Source organism: Nematolebias whitei, chromosome 20, assembly GCF_014905685.2.
Source record: "Nematolebias whitei isolate Nwh7 chromosome 20, NemWhi1, whole genome shotgun sequence".
In the NCBI taxonomy this organism is placed as follows: domain Eukaryota; kingdom Metazoa; phylum Chordata; class Actinopteri; order Cyprinodontiformes; family Rivulidae; genus Nematolebias; species Nematolebias whitei.
The window spans coordinates 36304485-36322007 of NC_056517.1; the positions used below are offsets into that span (position 1 = coordinate 36304485).

The 17523-nt window shown below is 38.5% G+C and overlaps 2 protein-coding genes across 3 annotated transcripts in view; one reads left to right on the forward strand and one right to left on the reverse strand.

The window, feature by feature from the left end:
• Positions 1-834: 834 nt before the first annotated feature.
• On the forward strand, positions 835-4480 carry tmem14ca (transmembrane protein 14Ca). Of its 2 annotated transcripts, none has more exons than XM_037693804.1 (5): positions 835-891; positions 1299-1383; positions 2378-2479; positions 4005-4092; positions 4255-4480. In XM_037693804.1, the coding sequence occupies exons 1-5, from the start codon at positions 886-888 to the stop codon at positions 4313-4315; spliced, it is 342 nt and encodes a 113-aa protein (XP_037549732.1). In that variant the 5' UTR covers positions 835-885; the 3' UTR covers positions 4316-4480. The 2 variants fall into 2 exon arrangements, with proteins under 2 accessions (XP_037549732.1, XP_037549733.1); XM_037693805.1 differs by having other exon boundaries at positions 842-891; positions 1266-1383.
• Positions 4481-4896: 416 nt separating this feature from the next.
• Positions 4897-17523, reverse strand: part of mak (male germ cell-associated kinase) — a 13147-nt gene continuing 520 nt past the window's right edge. The window contains exons 2-15 of the mRNA XM_037694425.1: positions 15465-15519; positions 15091-15212; positions 14032-14114; positions 12922-13054; positions 11578-11749; positions 10438-10605; positions 10105-10353; positions 9765-9970; positions 8474-8613; positions 8223-8366; positions 6514-6600; positions 5944-6063; positions 5649-5753; positions 4897-5057 (exon numbers count right to left, since the gene is read on the reverse strand). Of these exons, the coding sequence (XP_037550353.1) occupies positions 4897-5057; positions 5649-5753; positions 5944-6063; positions 6514-6600; positions 8223-8366; positions 8474-8613; positions 9765-9970; positions 10105-10353; positions 10438-10605; positions 11578-11749; positions 12922-13054; positions 14032-14114; positions 15091-15212; positions 15465-15519 (1945 nt within the window). The remainder of the gene's footprint in view (positions 5058-5648; positions 5754-5943; positions 6064-6513; positions 6601-8222; positions 8367-8473; positions 8614-9764; positions 9971-10104; positions 10354-10437; positions 10606-11577; positions 11750-12921; positions 13055-14031; positions 14115-15090; positions 15213-15464; positions 15520-17523) is intronic.

The window sequence follows — 17523 nt, forward strand, 5'->3', positions numbered from 1 at the left end:
GTGAAAAGCTGCTGTCTGATGACTTTAAATTGTCCTTTGTCGCCCCCTAGTGTTCATAAAATATATGACGTAATTATTTTGGTAATTGAAACCGAATGAGAAGCGTTTGATCAGTAAAACTGACAACTTTTGTCTTTTTAATTCAGTTTTATTTATTTATTTTATTTATTTTATTATCAGAGGAGCGTATAAAAGACTCATGTTTTTTGGCTAAAATTCACGCTCTTAATCCACTTTCAACTCCTAACTTCCAAACATGTCAAAAATAAATCTGCACATCTATTCAGTACAATACTGAGCTTGCTTATTTGTGCCTTCATTGCCATTCAACGTGATCGATTTAAAATCCATAAACTGTTTGGGAACTCTATAAGTTCAATTTTATTTCACCAGCTCCGCGAAAACGCAGATGACTGATCCTCTGGCGCCCTCTCCTGGTCATAAAATGCAAAACTTTTACTGGTAAAAAAGAAAAAAAAAAACATCATCATGTCTGAATAAGATATTTTAGCAAAATAGATATAGTTCGTTTAATGCAACTGTTATGTATTTGGTTAGAAAAGACAATTAAGTGTTTAAATTCTTTCAAAATCTATTCAAACCAGCTAAATGTGCTACAAAAAGTTTGCAAATAGCCCATGTATGAAGTCTACTGTGCTTAGAGTCTGATTAAAGTGCTCAAATTCAACTACAAGCTGTTTCTATACCCGTGAGTTGTTTGTTTTATTGCAGGAAAGCCTCTGTATGACCACTACAGCTAATGTTCGGCGCTTTCGACTGTAGCCTACATTTCCCATCAGCCCCTTCGCTAGCTGAAACAAACGGTGCACCCTTAATTTGTGCTCGGAGGAGAACAGGTTGTTTTTGTTGTTAGCAGAGGACGAGATGAAGGTAACATGTCGCATTCTTAAGCCTTTTTAAGCTTCTCTCTTCTGCCATTTTAAAGTAACCGACTTTCAGAACGTCACTGCATTTTTATTTGTTAGTTAATTCTGATTTTTTTTGTAATTTATTACGTGTGTGTTTCGTAGCTGCGATTCAGTTAAAGCCACGGCTCCTTATCTTTTAAGCCAAACACACGCTCGTCCTTCTGTGCACGGATAACGCAACGTTTCTTAAAAGTGGCCGCGATGTTTCCACATGTTTTGTTAGTTCCGTTAATTTTCTCTAACAGTTCTGCGCAGGCGTCACGTGGTCTTTTAAATGGCTTTATTTCTGTGAGTTAGCTGCTTTTGTAGATTCAAGCTAGTAATTCATATTTGCAGGTGGTGCGTTCACTGACAGGCTGTGTCTCGTAGGTGTCCAACATGTCCGTGGACTGGGTGGGATTTGGATATGCCACTCTTATCGCATCCGGAGGGGTCGTTGGTTACGTGAAAGCAGGTACGAAACGTCTTGAAAGAGTCAGTTCAGCCCCATAAGAATAATTTAGCAGAAAGTCTCTTAATTATGCCTCTTTTTTTATATTAGTCCTGCATCAAAATCTGTTTTTACTAATGATTTTTTTCATGCAAAAAGTTAAATTTAAAATTCATTAACCCTCACTGTTGTGCTTTTCCTAATCTCACTTTTAATTTACTTTTTTTTTTTACATGTTTTTTACACACTGATAAGTGTTTAACTTGTTCAAAATACTGTTTTTTTTAATAGAGTTATGTATATTTTATTTTTTTATACAGAAAAATTGTTTATCCAAACATGCTGGTTATATATATTTCTCTCTCTGTTGTCGTATGGTTTTAAAATTAATCTCATTTGGCGTTTTACTTGCACATATACCAGTAACAGTTTAATGCAAAGCAGCGGTACGGCTGTTAGATTAAGATTGTCGTTGCAAAGAGATAAAGAAGACGTGAAGCTTGTCGATTTGTAACCGTTTAAATCGAGTAGAATATTCCAGGGACGAGGCAGATCCAGGTGGATTCTGTTTAATCTCAGATTGTCAAAGATCGATATAGTTCTGTTACAGCTACTTACATCTCAGAGAGCCTACAAGTATCTTTTTCAGTAAATCTTATTTTACTTCAAAGAGATTTATGTAAATAAAATATACAACTGCCCTCCGGAGCAACGTTTTACACGAACAGCATTGTTTGATGAAGTTGTGTATTTGATCGTATTTGTCCGAGCCTAACGAATAACCACAACTTTCGTGCTTATATTTGTCATCATTTCGAGTTACTGTCAACAAAAATAAAACCAATTTATCCCCTGCACAATTCATTTTGGTGTAAATATGATGACTTTTAGTTGTGCTGCTCAAAATGCTCAAGCAGTGTCGTAAAAATTATAGCGGTTGTTCTAATATTGTCCATGTTTTTCTGTCTTCGTTGTTTGGTGTTGACCTCATTTGTGTTTTTCTCGCCGTCACACTCAGGCAGCGTTCCCTCACTGGCTGCTGGGCTTCTCTTTGGAGGGCTTGCTGGTTTTGGCGCCTACCAGATTTCCAATGACCCCAAGAATGTGTGGGTGTCACTAGGTTGGTAAAATGTTTTTAATTTACACTGTAATTAAAGATGGCGTCGGAAAATGAGGAAAACTTTTTCTGCCGAGCTTTAGTTGACTTGACGCCTTGCAACCCAGATTTATCGTCTTTAGTACTGTAGCCTTGGAGACAACTGTTAAAAACAATGATATTAACAAATTATGATTATTCCTCCCAAAGTTATAATAAATAAACCAAAGAATCTGGTGTTTAAAGCCTGCCACACAGTTTGTTTGAATAAATTTGTCTGCAAATGTCTCCAGAGTATTGGTAAAGAGTTTTTGGTAGTAATACATAATACAGCCTTGTCTATATCCAGTACTTACCCCATATTTAATGGTTACATACCAGGTGCTTACCTGGTATTTATCAAGTACTTACTGGGTACTTTAGGGTTACTTACTTACCTGGTACTTGCTTTGTATTTACCAGGTCCATACCAGGTACTTTCCAGGTATATTTCTGATATAAATCGGGGTATTTACTAAGTACATACAGAGTTCTTACCTGGTATTTATCAGGTACATACAGGGTATGTACCTAGTATTTACCATATACATAGTGTACCTGGTATATACAGACTACATACCTGTTTCTAACAGGGTACACAGATGGTACATACCTGGTACTTTCTGAGTATCTACTTGTTAGTTACTGGGTATGTAACTAGTATCTACCTGGTATTTGCCACATATTTATCTGATTGTTACTCTGCAATACTTACCTGGTATTTTACGGTTACATAACAGGTGCTTACCTGGTATTTACCAGGTACTTACCTGGTATTTTGGGGTCATTTACCTGGTACTTACCTTGTATTTACCAGATCCATACCAGGTACTTTCCATGTATGTTTCTGGTATAAACCTGGGTATGCAGATGGTACATACCTGGTACTTTCTGGGTATCTACTTGGTAATTACTGGGTATGGAACTAGTATCTACCTGGTATTTATCACATATTCACCTGATTGTTACTCGGCAATACTTACCCAGTACTTTATGGTTACATAACAGGTGCTTACCTGGTATTTGCCTCGCATTTATCAGATCCATATCAGGTATATTTCTGGTGTAATCCTGTGTATTTGCCTGGTAGTTATCAGGTACATACTAGTGATTTATCATATATGTACTGTACCTGGTGTACAGAGTACATACCTGGTTCTAACAGTGTATGCAGATGGTATATACCTGGTACTTTCTGCATATCTACTGGGTAGTTACTGTGTACGTAACTAGTACCTACCTCGTATTTACCTGTTTGTTACTCTGTATGGATGCAGAATTCAGCAGGTGCAAACCTGGTACTTTGTAGGTACAAAACTTATTTAGCGGGTACAAACAGGGTACGTACCTGCTTCTTATCCAGTACGTACTGTACGTGGTGTTTACCAGGTACATAGTCTTTTGATGCGACTCTGTATATATAAGGTTGAATTATGCATTTCTAGAGTTTCTTCTTAAGAAGTTAATTAATTTTTTAACTCTTCACTAACGTCCATGTTGGACATGTCAGGAACATCAGGAGCTCTTGCTGGACTCATGGGAAAGAGGTTCTACGCATCGAGGAAGTTCATGCCAGCTGGTCTGATGGCAGCAGCAAGGTTTGTTTCCTATCAAATCCATATTAAATAAACTTGATAAAGGATGTTTGGGTGTAATGCTAAATCAGCTTTTTAGTTCTTTATTTACATTAAATGGACTTTTGGGGGTTATAAAACAGAAATATAAAAGTATAATTAGAAAAAATCTTCTTTTCGTTCCAGTCTTCTGATGATGGGGAAACTTAGTGTGACACTGCTCCAGAAACCTGCAGAGTCCTCGTGAGGTGGACGTGCTGGAAAACTAAACAACTGAACACGTTTACGAAGGATTTCTTGTTTTCGAGCTGCGTCAACATTTCTCATGCACTGCTGTCTTGTTCCAAAGAGATCGCAGTTCGATGAGAACACGTACTGTTTGTACCTCGACAGTCCTGTCATTTTTAAATAAACACACTTTGAACTTTTGTGTATTTGTACAAAATTATTACAAAATCTTCCATTTTTATTGTATAATACAAAGACCGCTGTAGTTTTTTTTTACAATGCAAGGACAGTCGGTCAAAACGGATGTCACCTAAAACAAACATTTTGTCGTGAGAAGTAAAACAATGCTTTATGAAAAAAAAGAATAATAAAAGCAAATCACTTTGCTACATATAAATTCAACTTGAACAATGCAAGCACTATAGGGGAATTGGACCATACGTTGGGATAATGTTGGCAAAACAAACGCAACTATGGAAAACATCTGTTTACCAAATATTAATGCAATAAATAAACATTTTCTTTAGCGAAATGGCGAAACTGCTCAGTATTTCTTGAGTAAAAGACGTGTTCATCGTATAGAAAGTTCTGTTTACTCGTTCATCGGTTTCCACCGTACTTGGATGTCCAGTCCACCCTGCCGTGCACCGGCTGCACAGCGGGCGCTCTGCTCAGGAGGTTCCCGGAGGTTTTCCCCAACGCCGAATAACTGCTCTCCTTCACTTGGGTCCTGTTCGTCTGCCTTCTCCAGCCCTCGTAGTCTGAAACGAGAGAAAATATTAGTGCGTCCTGTAAAAATACAAACGATGGACTGTCGAGCAAGTGCTTGAAGCAGACGTGGTTGGCCTTCGTTGTGAGTAGAAGCTGTTTTGGTTAAGACTTAGAGTATGTGTCGAGGATGCTCAGCTATTACCGCGCCAACATTTTAGCTCTTATCTAAAATTCACTGACGTCTTGTGCTGGCTCGTGTGGATGAACTGGTGGCCCGTCTTAAATAGGGTTCACCTCACGTTAATGGGTTGTAAAAGTACTCGTAGTACTTTCTGAGAGCTTCACTCAAACTCTCCCAGTCGTTCATGAGCTGGTTTAAGATGCGTAGCACTTAATGTGTTGGGACGAACTCTTAGCCACTACCACACCAAACTTTAGCTCGACATCTATAAAACGGAGTTACACCCATGTTTGTGTTTGCTAATGTCGATTAGCTGAGGTGGACACCTTCAACTGGTGCGACTCGGTTTTAAATGGACATTACTTTCTGCGATCTGTTCACTGACTCGTGAGATACTTTGCTAATAATTAAGACACCTGCAAAAACATTATAGCTGCCTTGTCTTCTGATCTTAAAGTACCTTCGTTAGTTTCACTCAGTGTTGAGCTGGAAATGGGCTTGAGTTTTGTGGCTTTTGTCTCGACTTTTTTATTATCAGGAGAAGAGGAGGAGGAGGAAGGTGCAACTGAAAAGGAAATAAAAGTTGGAATTTACGAGTTTTGACAGATATCGTCTAAAATTACGAGATCGGTGAAGAAAACAGAACAGCTTGAGCAAATAGAACAGTTCAGCTTATGAGGAGCAGCAAATACGTGGAAAGTTTTCTCTCAGAGCTAATACTTAAAAAAACCAATGAATATAAAAACAGTCCTTACTTGTGTGTTGGCCTGACAAGGGGGCCAGGTGTATTCTCTGTCCCACCGTGCCAATCTCCTTCTTCTGGAAAGAAGGGATGTAACCACCGGAGAGGTTGTATTTGATGTTGACAAAGTTTCCTTTAAAATAAGAAAAACGAGTTGAGGTTAATAAAATCTCGACGAATTCGCATCATGCGAAACCGTGTGGAGCAAAAAGACCTGAAGAATTAAACTCGCGTGATGTGCAGGAGACACAAACATGAAATTATCGGCGTGATTCACGTTTTTTTAATGAAACGCCACAAAGATATAACGTGGAAATCACTAAAATGGTTGTCGGTGTTTTTTATTTCCTATATGAAGACGTGGTTGAAGTGCAGAAGCCTTGCTTTTCAGTTTGAGAACCTTTTCAGGTTAACTGTGTATTTGGGCATTTGTTGAATTTTAAAATCAGAATATCGAAAACCTGTTGCGTTAACCACCAAACCGATGGAATAACTTCACCGTAAGCTATTGAACGAACTACAGGTATGTTGTTTTTATCTTCAAACTGCTGTGGGAACAAAAGATCCCATCTTATTCAAATACCTTTGGACAGATCGATTTTCTCCAGCATTCTTTCTTTGACAACACTTTTCTCAGGTGTGCTACCCTCTGACTGCGAGGCGTTCTCGTCTAATCACACGGCCGAAAAGTGCAGTTGAAGCAGCAAGAGAAGATGGAAAACAGAGAAATAAGGGTGGGGGGGGATTAAACATCAGGACAGAAATGAAGAATATAAGATGGTGAAATTCATGAGGTGGAAGTGGGCATGTTGGTGTCCATTTAAGGACCTTTTTATCTTTCTATCCCATGAATACTTTATGAAAGGGAAAGAAAGAGACTGTCTGCCTAGAGATTTATAACCATCTCATGTCTCTAAAGCTGCTGATTGTTAAGCTCACATCACATTTTGTCCAAAAAGCCATAATTATTGCTCAAAGAACTAAAGTGGCCAGTCAACGTTCAAAAATATGAGTATTAGGTCACATAAAATGGGAGGCTTAGAATAAATGTCATTACTGTATTTTTTGCCGTACACATCGCACCGCCCTATAAGTCGCATCTGTCCAAAAATGTCTAATAAAGTGGAAAAATCCATAAATAAGTCGCTTCGCCGTATATGTCGCATCTGTTATGCGTCACCGCTGACCACCCGGAAATGTGGACCGGTGTTGTGCCAAGAATCGACTGGCTGCCAAATGGCGACCGCGGGAGCGTGAACGGGAGGACTTTAACAAGATTACCACTTAAAAACTTTTTTTTTTTTAAAAACACGCAGAAGTAGACGCGTGTAGGATGACTCGCTGTGCATTTCTTCAAAATTGAACAAGATAACCACCTAAAACAATTATTTGTTTGCTCGACATTATAGTAAAGGTGTGTCTCATTTTAACTTTTACTTAATAAATGCACTTCATTGGTCAAATTAGCTGCATTTCTATTGTCATTAATAGCCACTTTTACTTATTACATGGCACAACGGCATGCCATACTGCTCGAGTGCCATCTAGCGGCTGAAAATGGTAGTGTTCAAAAATTTCAGTCAGAATGAATGAAAACAGTCATATCTCAGACAAAAATTGGTTAAATAAATAACTAAGTAACAAATAATAATAAACTACATAAATAAGTGGCTTCAGCGAATAAGCCGCAAAAAAACGCAACTTATAGGTCAAAAAATACGGTAATTTATTTTTAATTTCTAGAAGAAACTGTCCAGATGACCTGATTGAAAAATGTTGGATTGTATACCTGGATTATTGAGCATGGACTTCGTTGGTAATTTATTTTATTCCTATAAAACAAAGGTTACTTATTTAATTTCTCTATTTTTAGTAATGATATTTGCACAAGTTGTGTTAAAGGATAGAAAAAGGTAAAAAGTTTGCGTCTGTGCTGCTTAAAAAAATCCTGCCCAAACATTTGAACTAATTGCAACTCGGTAAGCGGTTTGCATTTTTATTCTCTTCTGAAACCGCTCTGTCAGATAAACCATAGAAACTGCTGGAACACTTGTAGACTTTCACGAGCTTCTTAGTGGAATCAGGAAACTTTAGTTCTTTCCATTGCATAAGAAAAACATTTAAGACAGTGGTGTCCAGTCCTGGTCCTCAAGGACCACCATCCTGCAGGTTTTAGATGTTTCTAACAGAACTTGAAGAGCAGGGAAACAACTAAAACATGCAGGATGGTGGCCCTCGTGGACCAAAAATAGGCACCACTGATTAAAGACGTCAGACTTTAGCAGTCGTTACCTGCGTTGGCTCTGGTGACGGATAATTTTCCAATGGAAGCGAGCGGTTTGTTTACTGGGTTTGAGGAGTTCTCCCACAGTTCCCGCAGCGACATTCCCCCCAACTCCTTATCCCCAGAGGAAGCTTGACCCTTGCCAATCAACCCTTAAAGCAGCAAATACAATGTGAGTTAAAGCGGAGCTAACGCGTACAGAAATCAAAAGTATTTCCAGGGGAGTAACCCGGTGTGTGAAGCGGCATGTTTGTCTTACCAGGCAGGTAGCGTGACTGGCTGAGATAGTGCTGCCGCGCTGCAGATCCAGGGAGGTTGGGATCCATTTGTGCAACTTTAACATTGTTGGGTAGTTTGGTAACTGTGCTGAATGAATACAGAGGTTTTTGTTCCGTGGGCCTGAAAAAAATAAAATCCAAACAAATAAAACGTGTTGCGGGGCTAGAATCAAATTTTGTAGTTTTAATTTTAGCTCCAACCGCTCACAAAAACAGTACAACCGAGAAAAAAAACGATTATTTTCAGAAATGTTTTGCTATTTTAGTTTTGCTTTGTGAGCGTGCCCTCGTCGTGCCTTGCCTCTTTAATGAGGCGTAACTCCGGCGCCTGCTGTGAGACGATCTGCTGCGAATATTTAGACGCTCTGACGTTTAACACAGAGCTTAAAAGAAAACGATCCACGTGTAAACAACAACAATTTGAGAGAACATTTCCATTTGTAATTGGTAAATGGTCGACGGGGACCAAACGGTGAAATTTGTAAAAGCGTAACAAATAAACATTTGTAGCAAATAAACTTAAATAAGAGAGAAACGCTCTGACGAAGGAAAGAAGACGACAATATTTTTTACACTTTTGATTTTATTTGCACATAGAATTCACAGAGATTTGAGTTGATCGTTAAGATTGTATAACCAGGTATTGGGCTTCTGTTTTAAGTTCATTTTTAATTAAAGAAACTCAAGTTTATCTATTAATGCACTAAGACTTATGCACTTTTCTCTTGTGGCTTGTGAACAGGTTGAGTTTAGATTTGTGAATATTTACAGATTTGCACTGTTCGAGCGTTGTCGTTGTGTTAGAGAGAGTAAATGTCATGAATAAATTTGACATTAAACATAATCCAAGTTAAGTGTTACATCGTTTTCAATTTAAGCCATAGAATTAAAAAAACAATTAAAAAAATTAGCTTTTTGGATGGGAATGATTCCATAGGGCCCTACAATACAGTGGAAGTGCACTAAATTGATTTTTATTTATTTGTGTTTATATTATCTAGTAGCCTACATGTTAAGACTTTATCAGTTACTTAAGGAAAATGTTGACCAGGAAGGTATGAAAGAAAACTTCATCTTCATCTTTGTTCTTTAATCGTAATAATGCTATGCCTCCTAATTTAAGGAATATTAGTTTTAAATAATCATGAATATAATTGTTTCTGTAATTGCGCAGCCCTAACGTACAACACTGTCTTGAATTTAAGAGCTAATGTAAGCAAGTATTTATTGAATATGTTTAAATAAAGACGTCATAAATGTCGCAGCACTCACTGTGGGCAGTGCTCTTTAGGGCTCCCGTCATCTGCACTCCCCAGACTGGGCTTCTTGGAGTTGGAGGCAGCGGTTTCTGACTGGTCAGATTCCTCCCAGCTGTCTGACGTCTTGGCAACTGCCTGTCCCCAGCGACGGCGGCCGTTCTTCAGGAAGCCCATCCCGACACCCCCCACACTGTTTTCACTGCCCAGTGACGCCACCTTCTGCAGAACACCGTCGGTTTTAGGCTAACGAAGGTTCTAAATAATGTTTACCTGGCAGTGGAGACTTCCTTTCATTTTCTTTTTTAATTTCAACATTTTGAAACATTAATCTGTGATTTGATAAAGCCACTCACTGCATGGCTGGGACCTCCTGAGTTGCTGTCCACCTGAGGCAGGGGGATCTGCTGAAGAGGCTGATGCTCCTGATGGGTCCTTGAGGAGCATGTGGAAGCTTTGGACTCAGAGGAAGACTGAAGGGGTTCTGTCTTTGACCCAGATAGTTGCTTCTGAACCAACGGCCTGGTCTGGACCTTTTTGACTTCTTGGCTCTGAGGACGAGGCCCCAGGACTTGTCCTACCTGGAAGTAAGGGTAACGCAGGGCCTATCCATGGAGAAGAATGAAAACAAAATGCTTTCATTTTATGTCCGTACAAATTTGCCGGGTCTCACAGAACCATTTGCTTACCTGTATAGCTGTGGGTCTTTTTTTGGGGTCCCACTGCAGGAGGTCTTTCATCAGTGTAATAGCTTCCTTGCTGGCGTTTGGGATAAGGGTCTTCAGGTGGGTGGGCACACATTGGGGGAAACGAAAGTTCATAGCAGATGCTAGATAGTAACCCTCTGGCCAATCGGTCTGAAATTTAGAGACGGTAACATCTGATCACTGGTCAAACCAAATTTTTATAAAAAGAGATATTACTGATATGCAATATAACTATAAACCCCAAAACAAATAGAAATTAACCAATTTGTTACTTTTTAGAGCAGTCATTTAGGATGCAAGTACAAAGGAAATGTTTTTAGTGTAGCCTAAATATCCACCCATATATCCATCCATCCATCCATCCATCCATCCATCCATCCATCCATATCCCCACTGTGTCAATATCGATATATCCATCTATATCATCCATGTATCAATATAAATGTATCCATCCATCTGTATATCAATATTGATACATCCATCATCTATATCATCCATGTATCAATATCAATGTATCCATCCATCCACATATCAATATTGATGTATCCATCCATATATATCCATTTATGTATCAATATCCATCCATCATTCCATCCATATATATCCATTTATGTATTAATATCCATCTATCTATATATATATATATATATATATATATCAATATCGATATATCCATCCATCCATCCATCCATTTTCTTTACCCGCTTATTCCATTTTGGGTCACGGGGGTCGCTGGTGCCCATGTCCAGCAATCACTGTGTGAGGGGCGGGACACACCCTGGACGGGTCTCCAGTCCATCACAGGGCCACATAGAGACAAACGAGACAAACAACCATTCACTCTTTCACTCACACCTAAGGACAATTTTAGAGTTACCAATCAGCCTAACATGCATGTTTTTGGTCTGTGGGAGGAAACAGGTGAACCACAGTCTTTTAGTTGAATGTTTAAGCCTTTGGCCTTGACACCTTCACCTCACTAAATATTCTGCTGTGTGCAGAACATCCTTGACTGCTGTTACTTTTATATTCCCATCCAGTTCTAGAATTCTAGATATCTTTACATATTTTTTTAACATGGAGGAATAACAGAGTCCAGCTCCTCCACCTCGTTCCTCTCACCTTTTTCATTGTGCCCAGGACTTGGCAAATCTTAAAGATCTCGTCCACTTCACTATTTCCAGGAAAAAGAGGTCTGAGTGTGTAGAGTTCAGCCATGATGCAGCCGACAGCCCACAGGTCAATAGGAGAGCTGTAGGTAGACGACCTAAGCAGGACCTCAGGGGCTCGGTACCTAGATGAAGCAGAACAATATACGATTTAAGCATCTATTCTACATTTGCATTTCCCACTTTTTTCCCGTCTATCCTGTCTGTCACTCCACGACAGTGTCATGGTGTTCTGCAGAAATTGACACAAAACTGCAGATCAAACATCAGAGGCTCGAGTAAGACTTGACTGACTAAACAAGAGGCTGTAGAGGCAGCAAAAAGACACAACAAGACTACAAAAGACATGGAGGAGAACCAAACGAGGCATGAAGCACAAGGCCAGACTGCAGATGGGCTGGGGCTGATGAGGTGAGTGGAGACATTTGGCTTAATGACAACAGTGAACAGGTGTACGTGGGAGGGACAGAACCAGAGAGTGAAGTCAGACTACGGAAAAGTGCCGTATTTTTCACAGTATAAGTCACAGTTTGTGCATAAATTAGCATGCCTGCGACTTATACAGCAAAGCGACATATTTGTTTTTTCCCCCATATTTATAAACCAATTTTTGGCTGAGATCTAACAATTTCATTCATTCTGGCATGGAAAATATTGAACACTACCATTTTCAGCCACTAGAGGGCTCTCGACTAATATGGCAAGCCAAGTGTCTCGTTAATAGGTAAAAAGTGGTTAATAATGAGACATTTGGCTTGCCATACAGAGCCACCTTCGTCTCGCTCTGGAACTCCTGCAGAAAACGTCGAATCAGCTGCATTTCGCCGCGCCGCTCAGGCGAAATGCAGCTGATTTGTCCATTAAAGTGCATTTATTAAGCAAAAGTTAAACTGAGACACACCTTTGCTATAACGTCGAGCAATTAAATAATTGTTTTTAAGTGTTAATCTTGTTCAACTCTTGTTAGGGTTCTCCCGCGGCCACCATTTGGCAGCCAATCGATTTTTGGCACCGGCCCACATTTCCGGGTTGTCAACGGTGACGCATAATAGATGCGACTTATACGGCAAAGCGACGTATTTATGTTTTTTCCACTTTGTTAGACATATTTAGGCTGATGCGACTTATACGGCAGCAAGGACGGTGCTGACGATTGCTAGAAAACACAAAGAGGCACAATAAAAACTGAGCACAAAGAAAGTTGAAAATAGTTTAGGATAAAGGAGAAACTTTTTTTGATTGTCTCTGTTCTACATTTATAATATTGATGAGCACAAAGTAAAGAAAATCTTCTTACCATCTGGTTGATACGTAATCTGTGTAGGGAGGTTTGGAGCGGATCTCTCTGGCCAGTCCAAAATCTGCTATTTTGACCAGTTCTGGACCCATGCACAAAAGGTTCTCTGGCTTCATGTCGCGATGGAAGAAACCTAAAACATTAAAACATCATGTCCTCTCAGCAACATTATCTTGAAAAACATTTTAAATGACTGACATCAATGTTGCAGTTTGACTGAAAACTGTTCTGACAACATAAAAAAAAAAAGTCAGTTTATATTTTCTATGATTCTGCTGCATTTTACACATGAGCTAAATGATAGATGGAATAAAAATTACATTTTCAACAATGTGAGGGGCAAATAGGGCAATAAAGGAAGACCTATCATCCATAGATTTAAATTTTTTTGTGGGGTAGACACTTTTACTTCATAACAACCATACTTAAGATCACCCTCCTGCTGCCCTTGGGTTTAAAAAAGGCCTAAGTTTTAAAGCTGAGGCCTTGTGGATCATTTTGACCCAAGGGAAACTGGAAGGTTAAGTTTAATTTTCTGTTAAGGACATTATCGCAAAAGCATTGAAGTATAATTAATATTAAAAAGGTTATATTCAACATGTGTACTACATTTCACATTACTGTTGTATTTATTCAAGGACAAAGGCTTCTAATGCACTTCAGAGTAGCAAAATCTGGAATTTCAAAGAATAATAATTTTATAATATAAAAACTGACTATCCAGATTTCATTATTAAAAAAAAGATTTTGCTATCACGCAATGTTTGTAGATTTTTTAAAAAAAGCTATATGATAGATACAATAATAATTAAAAAAAATCTAAATATCAGAGAAATGGAAATTCAACGGGTGATTTGATGCAGAAAAACGTTATATTTGCACAATTGAGCTGATATTGAAAAAGAGCTCTAATTCTTTGAAGAAACAAAAATATATATTGTAGGTAAGATCTCTAACATATCTAAGACACAAGTAGCTACACAGTCATATTTGCAATGCTACGCAGGGGTCACAATGACAGGATTATTTATTAATATCCAAACTAAGAAGCTAAAGGATATTGCATTTTTGGAAAAAGATAAAAAAAAAATGCAAAATAGAGCCTCTTACCATGCTTATGTACAAAAGCCAACCCAGACAGCACTTGAAACATGATGTTCCTAATTTCATTCTCTGTGAACATCTTATTCTCTCTAACAGCAAACCAAGGAATTAAAACAAGGAAAGATAAAAGAGAAATTAAAGATTTAAGTTGGAAAAAAGAAGGTAGTGCATGCATTTTGGATGAGATGATGCATATAATGAACATGTTTGCATTTAAACAATCTGCATTTAGCCAAGCAGTTTTTCTTTTGTAAAGCTTCTGATGAAACGTCTAAATAAAAGCATTTAAAATAAATGTTTTACTTGTAAAGATACAGGCATCCACACATCCAGTTATAACAGAAAAAAAGAGCAGAAGAGTGTTTTATCAAAGCGTGCATGGAGGGTTCGCATGCTACAAGACTCTGATAATTCAACATAAACAAATGTTTAAAGTTCTTAAATGCAATAAAATGTTCCGCAGCTCCACTGAGGTCTTAAATAAATAAAATGTTTAGCCGTTTGTGTGAATCTTGCAGGATGGAAACCCTCGCATAGATCTGGAAGCGTGACTGCAACACGGTGCACCTACCATGTTTGTGAATAAACGACAGGCCTTGCAAAATCTGAAAGCTTATGTTTCTTATCACTGACTCGGGAATCAATTTTTTTCTGTGAATATAAAAACCAATATATAATTCTTAAGAGCATTCTAACAGAGTGATAAGGACAAAGACAGGATGCTCGTACGTTTCCTTATCTGGACGGTTTTAACACACGGGCAGCGCGAACGCTCGTCTACGTTTCGCTCTCAACAGAGATAAACATGTTTGGGAGTTTCCAAACCAGCGAAAGCATCAAGATCTCCTCGGAGACCGTAGGTCTGGTAGCAGCTGGTTTCTAAATGCAACGGGCGGTGGAAACTCCTGGAAATACTGAGCATGCTACTGGAAACCACTCTATCGGGTCATTTAAAACACGTGACAAACACTTGACAGCACGAACACATGTCTAGATTTGAATTTAGCACACGAGCGTTCAGATATGAGAGCACCGCTAAACGGTTTTGTTTGTCTCTCTCCTCACCTGTCCTTCATCAGCTGGTACAAGTTCTCTTTCATGTATTCGAAAACAAAGTAGAGGTGATCGTTCTCCCTGATAACCTCCTTCAGCTTCACCACATTTGCATGGTTTAACTTCTTGAGTGACTGCAGGGAAAGATGACGTGAAAAACGTGTCACAACGAAGATTCATTTACTGCCAGTTTTAGAGAGAGACGTTTCAAAATGGTTTGAATGGTTAAGTTTCCATATACGGGGTCTTCAGATGGTTAATCTTGGTCATCTATACCTCCTGAAAGCTGTTAAGCGCCACTGTAGAAGATGCAAATCACCGTATTTTCATTTAATTGCTTTCACTGATGCTGAATACTGTGGGAACAATAATAACACCATCCATACCTTCACTTCTCTGAGGTTCATGCATTCTTCCCAGGAATAAAACTTCCTCTTCATCCTAAGAAAAAATGGGGGGAATAAACTTCGTATGCGAATATGCAAGAGAATAAGATGCAATGAGATGCTGCCAAACTATACCCAATACATAATATATTGCTGTCTTTACAAAAGTCATTTGTGTGACTTCTGTAATAATTGATTTATTTCGATGCGTCTCAGATTTCAGCTCATATGAGCAAAAGCTTCAGTGATCGTAAAGTCGTTTCAGTTATAGATGTTTATGTGAACGCAGCATTTATGTGATCGTTTTCTTCACACTTTTAACTTTTCACCACCCTTTTGTTATATTTAATTTGTAGCTAGCCTTTAGCTATTTTTAGCTTTTAGCCAGCATTTTCTTGCTTTTATCAGACAACGGCTGAGAAGACGAGAAACCCCCTAAAATGGGCTTTTTGATACATTTAGCTAAACTTTTGATACTTGTAACTAGCCTTTTGATGCTTTTAGCTGTTTGCTACTTTTAGCTTTTAGCTAGCCTTTAGATACTTTAAATTAGCCTTTTTCTTCATTTGGCTTTTAGCCAGTCTTTTGACATTTTTAGCTGTACTTTTAACTTTTAGCCAACTATTTGCTACTTTTATCAAACAACAACCACGGAGTCGGGAAACACCAGAAAGTGGCATTTTAATATTTTTAGCTAACTTTTTAGATACTTTTAGTTTTAGCAGCCTTCTGTTGCCATTTGCTACTAGCTATCCTTTTGCTCCTTTTAGCTAAACATTTAATCCTTCTTGCTTTTAGCTAACCTTTAAATACCTTTAATTTTTTTTAACGTTTGCTACTTTTAGCTTTTTAGCTAGCATTTTGCTTCTTTTTGCTCCTTAGTTAGCATTCTGCTCTTTTAGCTTTTTAGCTAACATTTTTTTCTCCCTTTAGCTTTTAGCTAGTGTACTTGCTTAGTTTTCACAATTCATTTTCAGCCTTGTTAGCAACATCATTCATATTACACTGACTTTTTACTGAAAATACACTTTCCGTCACTATAAACTGTGTTTTTGACCAAGTGTATTTGGATGTTACAGACGAGTTTGTCCGTTTTATCATCTCGTGTTTTGCTCTTTGCATGGAAGCACCAGCTCTTGTTCAGCCCGCCTCTTTAAAAAAACCCTTTCCCTCCATCTGGAGTTGCATAAGAGTGAGCGCCTCTCCTTTTTCACCTCATCTCCTTCACATTACCAGCAACCCAACACACCCCCCTCCACTTTCACTGCCTTTAACCGTCACCACATGTATTGTCTTGCGTGGTAACCAAAGCATCAACAAGTGGATGCGTCTCCCCAGTTTCTTGTCTATTATTGAACGCCGCGACCGTGTTGCATACACAAGACAATGTAAGCAGGTTTGTTTGCCCTGCAGAAGGAGAGAAACGTGAACGAGACAAATTATCCAGAGCCTGGACTTCGTTTTATATTACGCCTGCTAAATAAGACCGCTTAGGATTGCAGAAATAGAAGTTCTTTTTACATGCCACAAAAGGTGAAAGGCCAATAACTGATCTTCCAGTCACTTGCAAAATATCTCATGAACCACTGGACAGATGTGAACGTAAAACTGCAGAAAGTAATCATTAAATAAACACCAACTTTAGGAGTCAACCCCATTGAAGATGGCCACCACAGCTAAGTGACCTTAACGATCACAAAAATGGCTATAACTCAATACATTTTACAAATAAGAAGCGATAAGTTTAGTGTGTTAGCAGTTGAAAGGCAGAGTGGGCGACATGCATCCCTTCAAGCAATGCTAGGCTTTTAATGTGATACATAAATAGACATTGACTTGGTATACATTAAACTTGACCCTATTTTAAATAAATGATCAGTAACAGAACTGGGTAGTTGTGTCAAAAATCAAAATACTACATTTTTTATTGGATATCTTGTGTAAGAATAACAAGTAAGGATGCACGATATTATCGGTATGGCCGATATTAGCGATAACGTTAAATATCGGACATGGGCCATTCCATCAAAATAACTCACCGATATAAAAGGCACTGTTT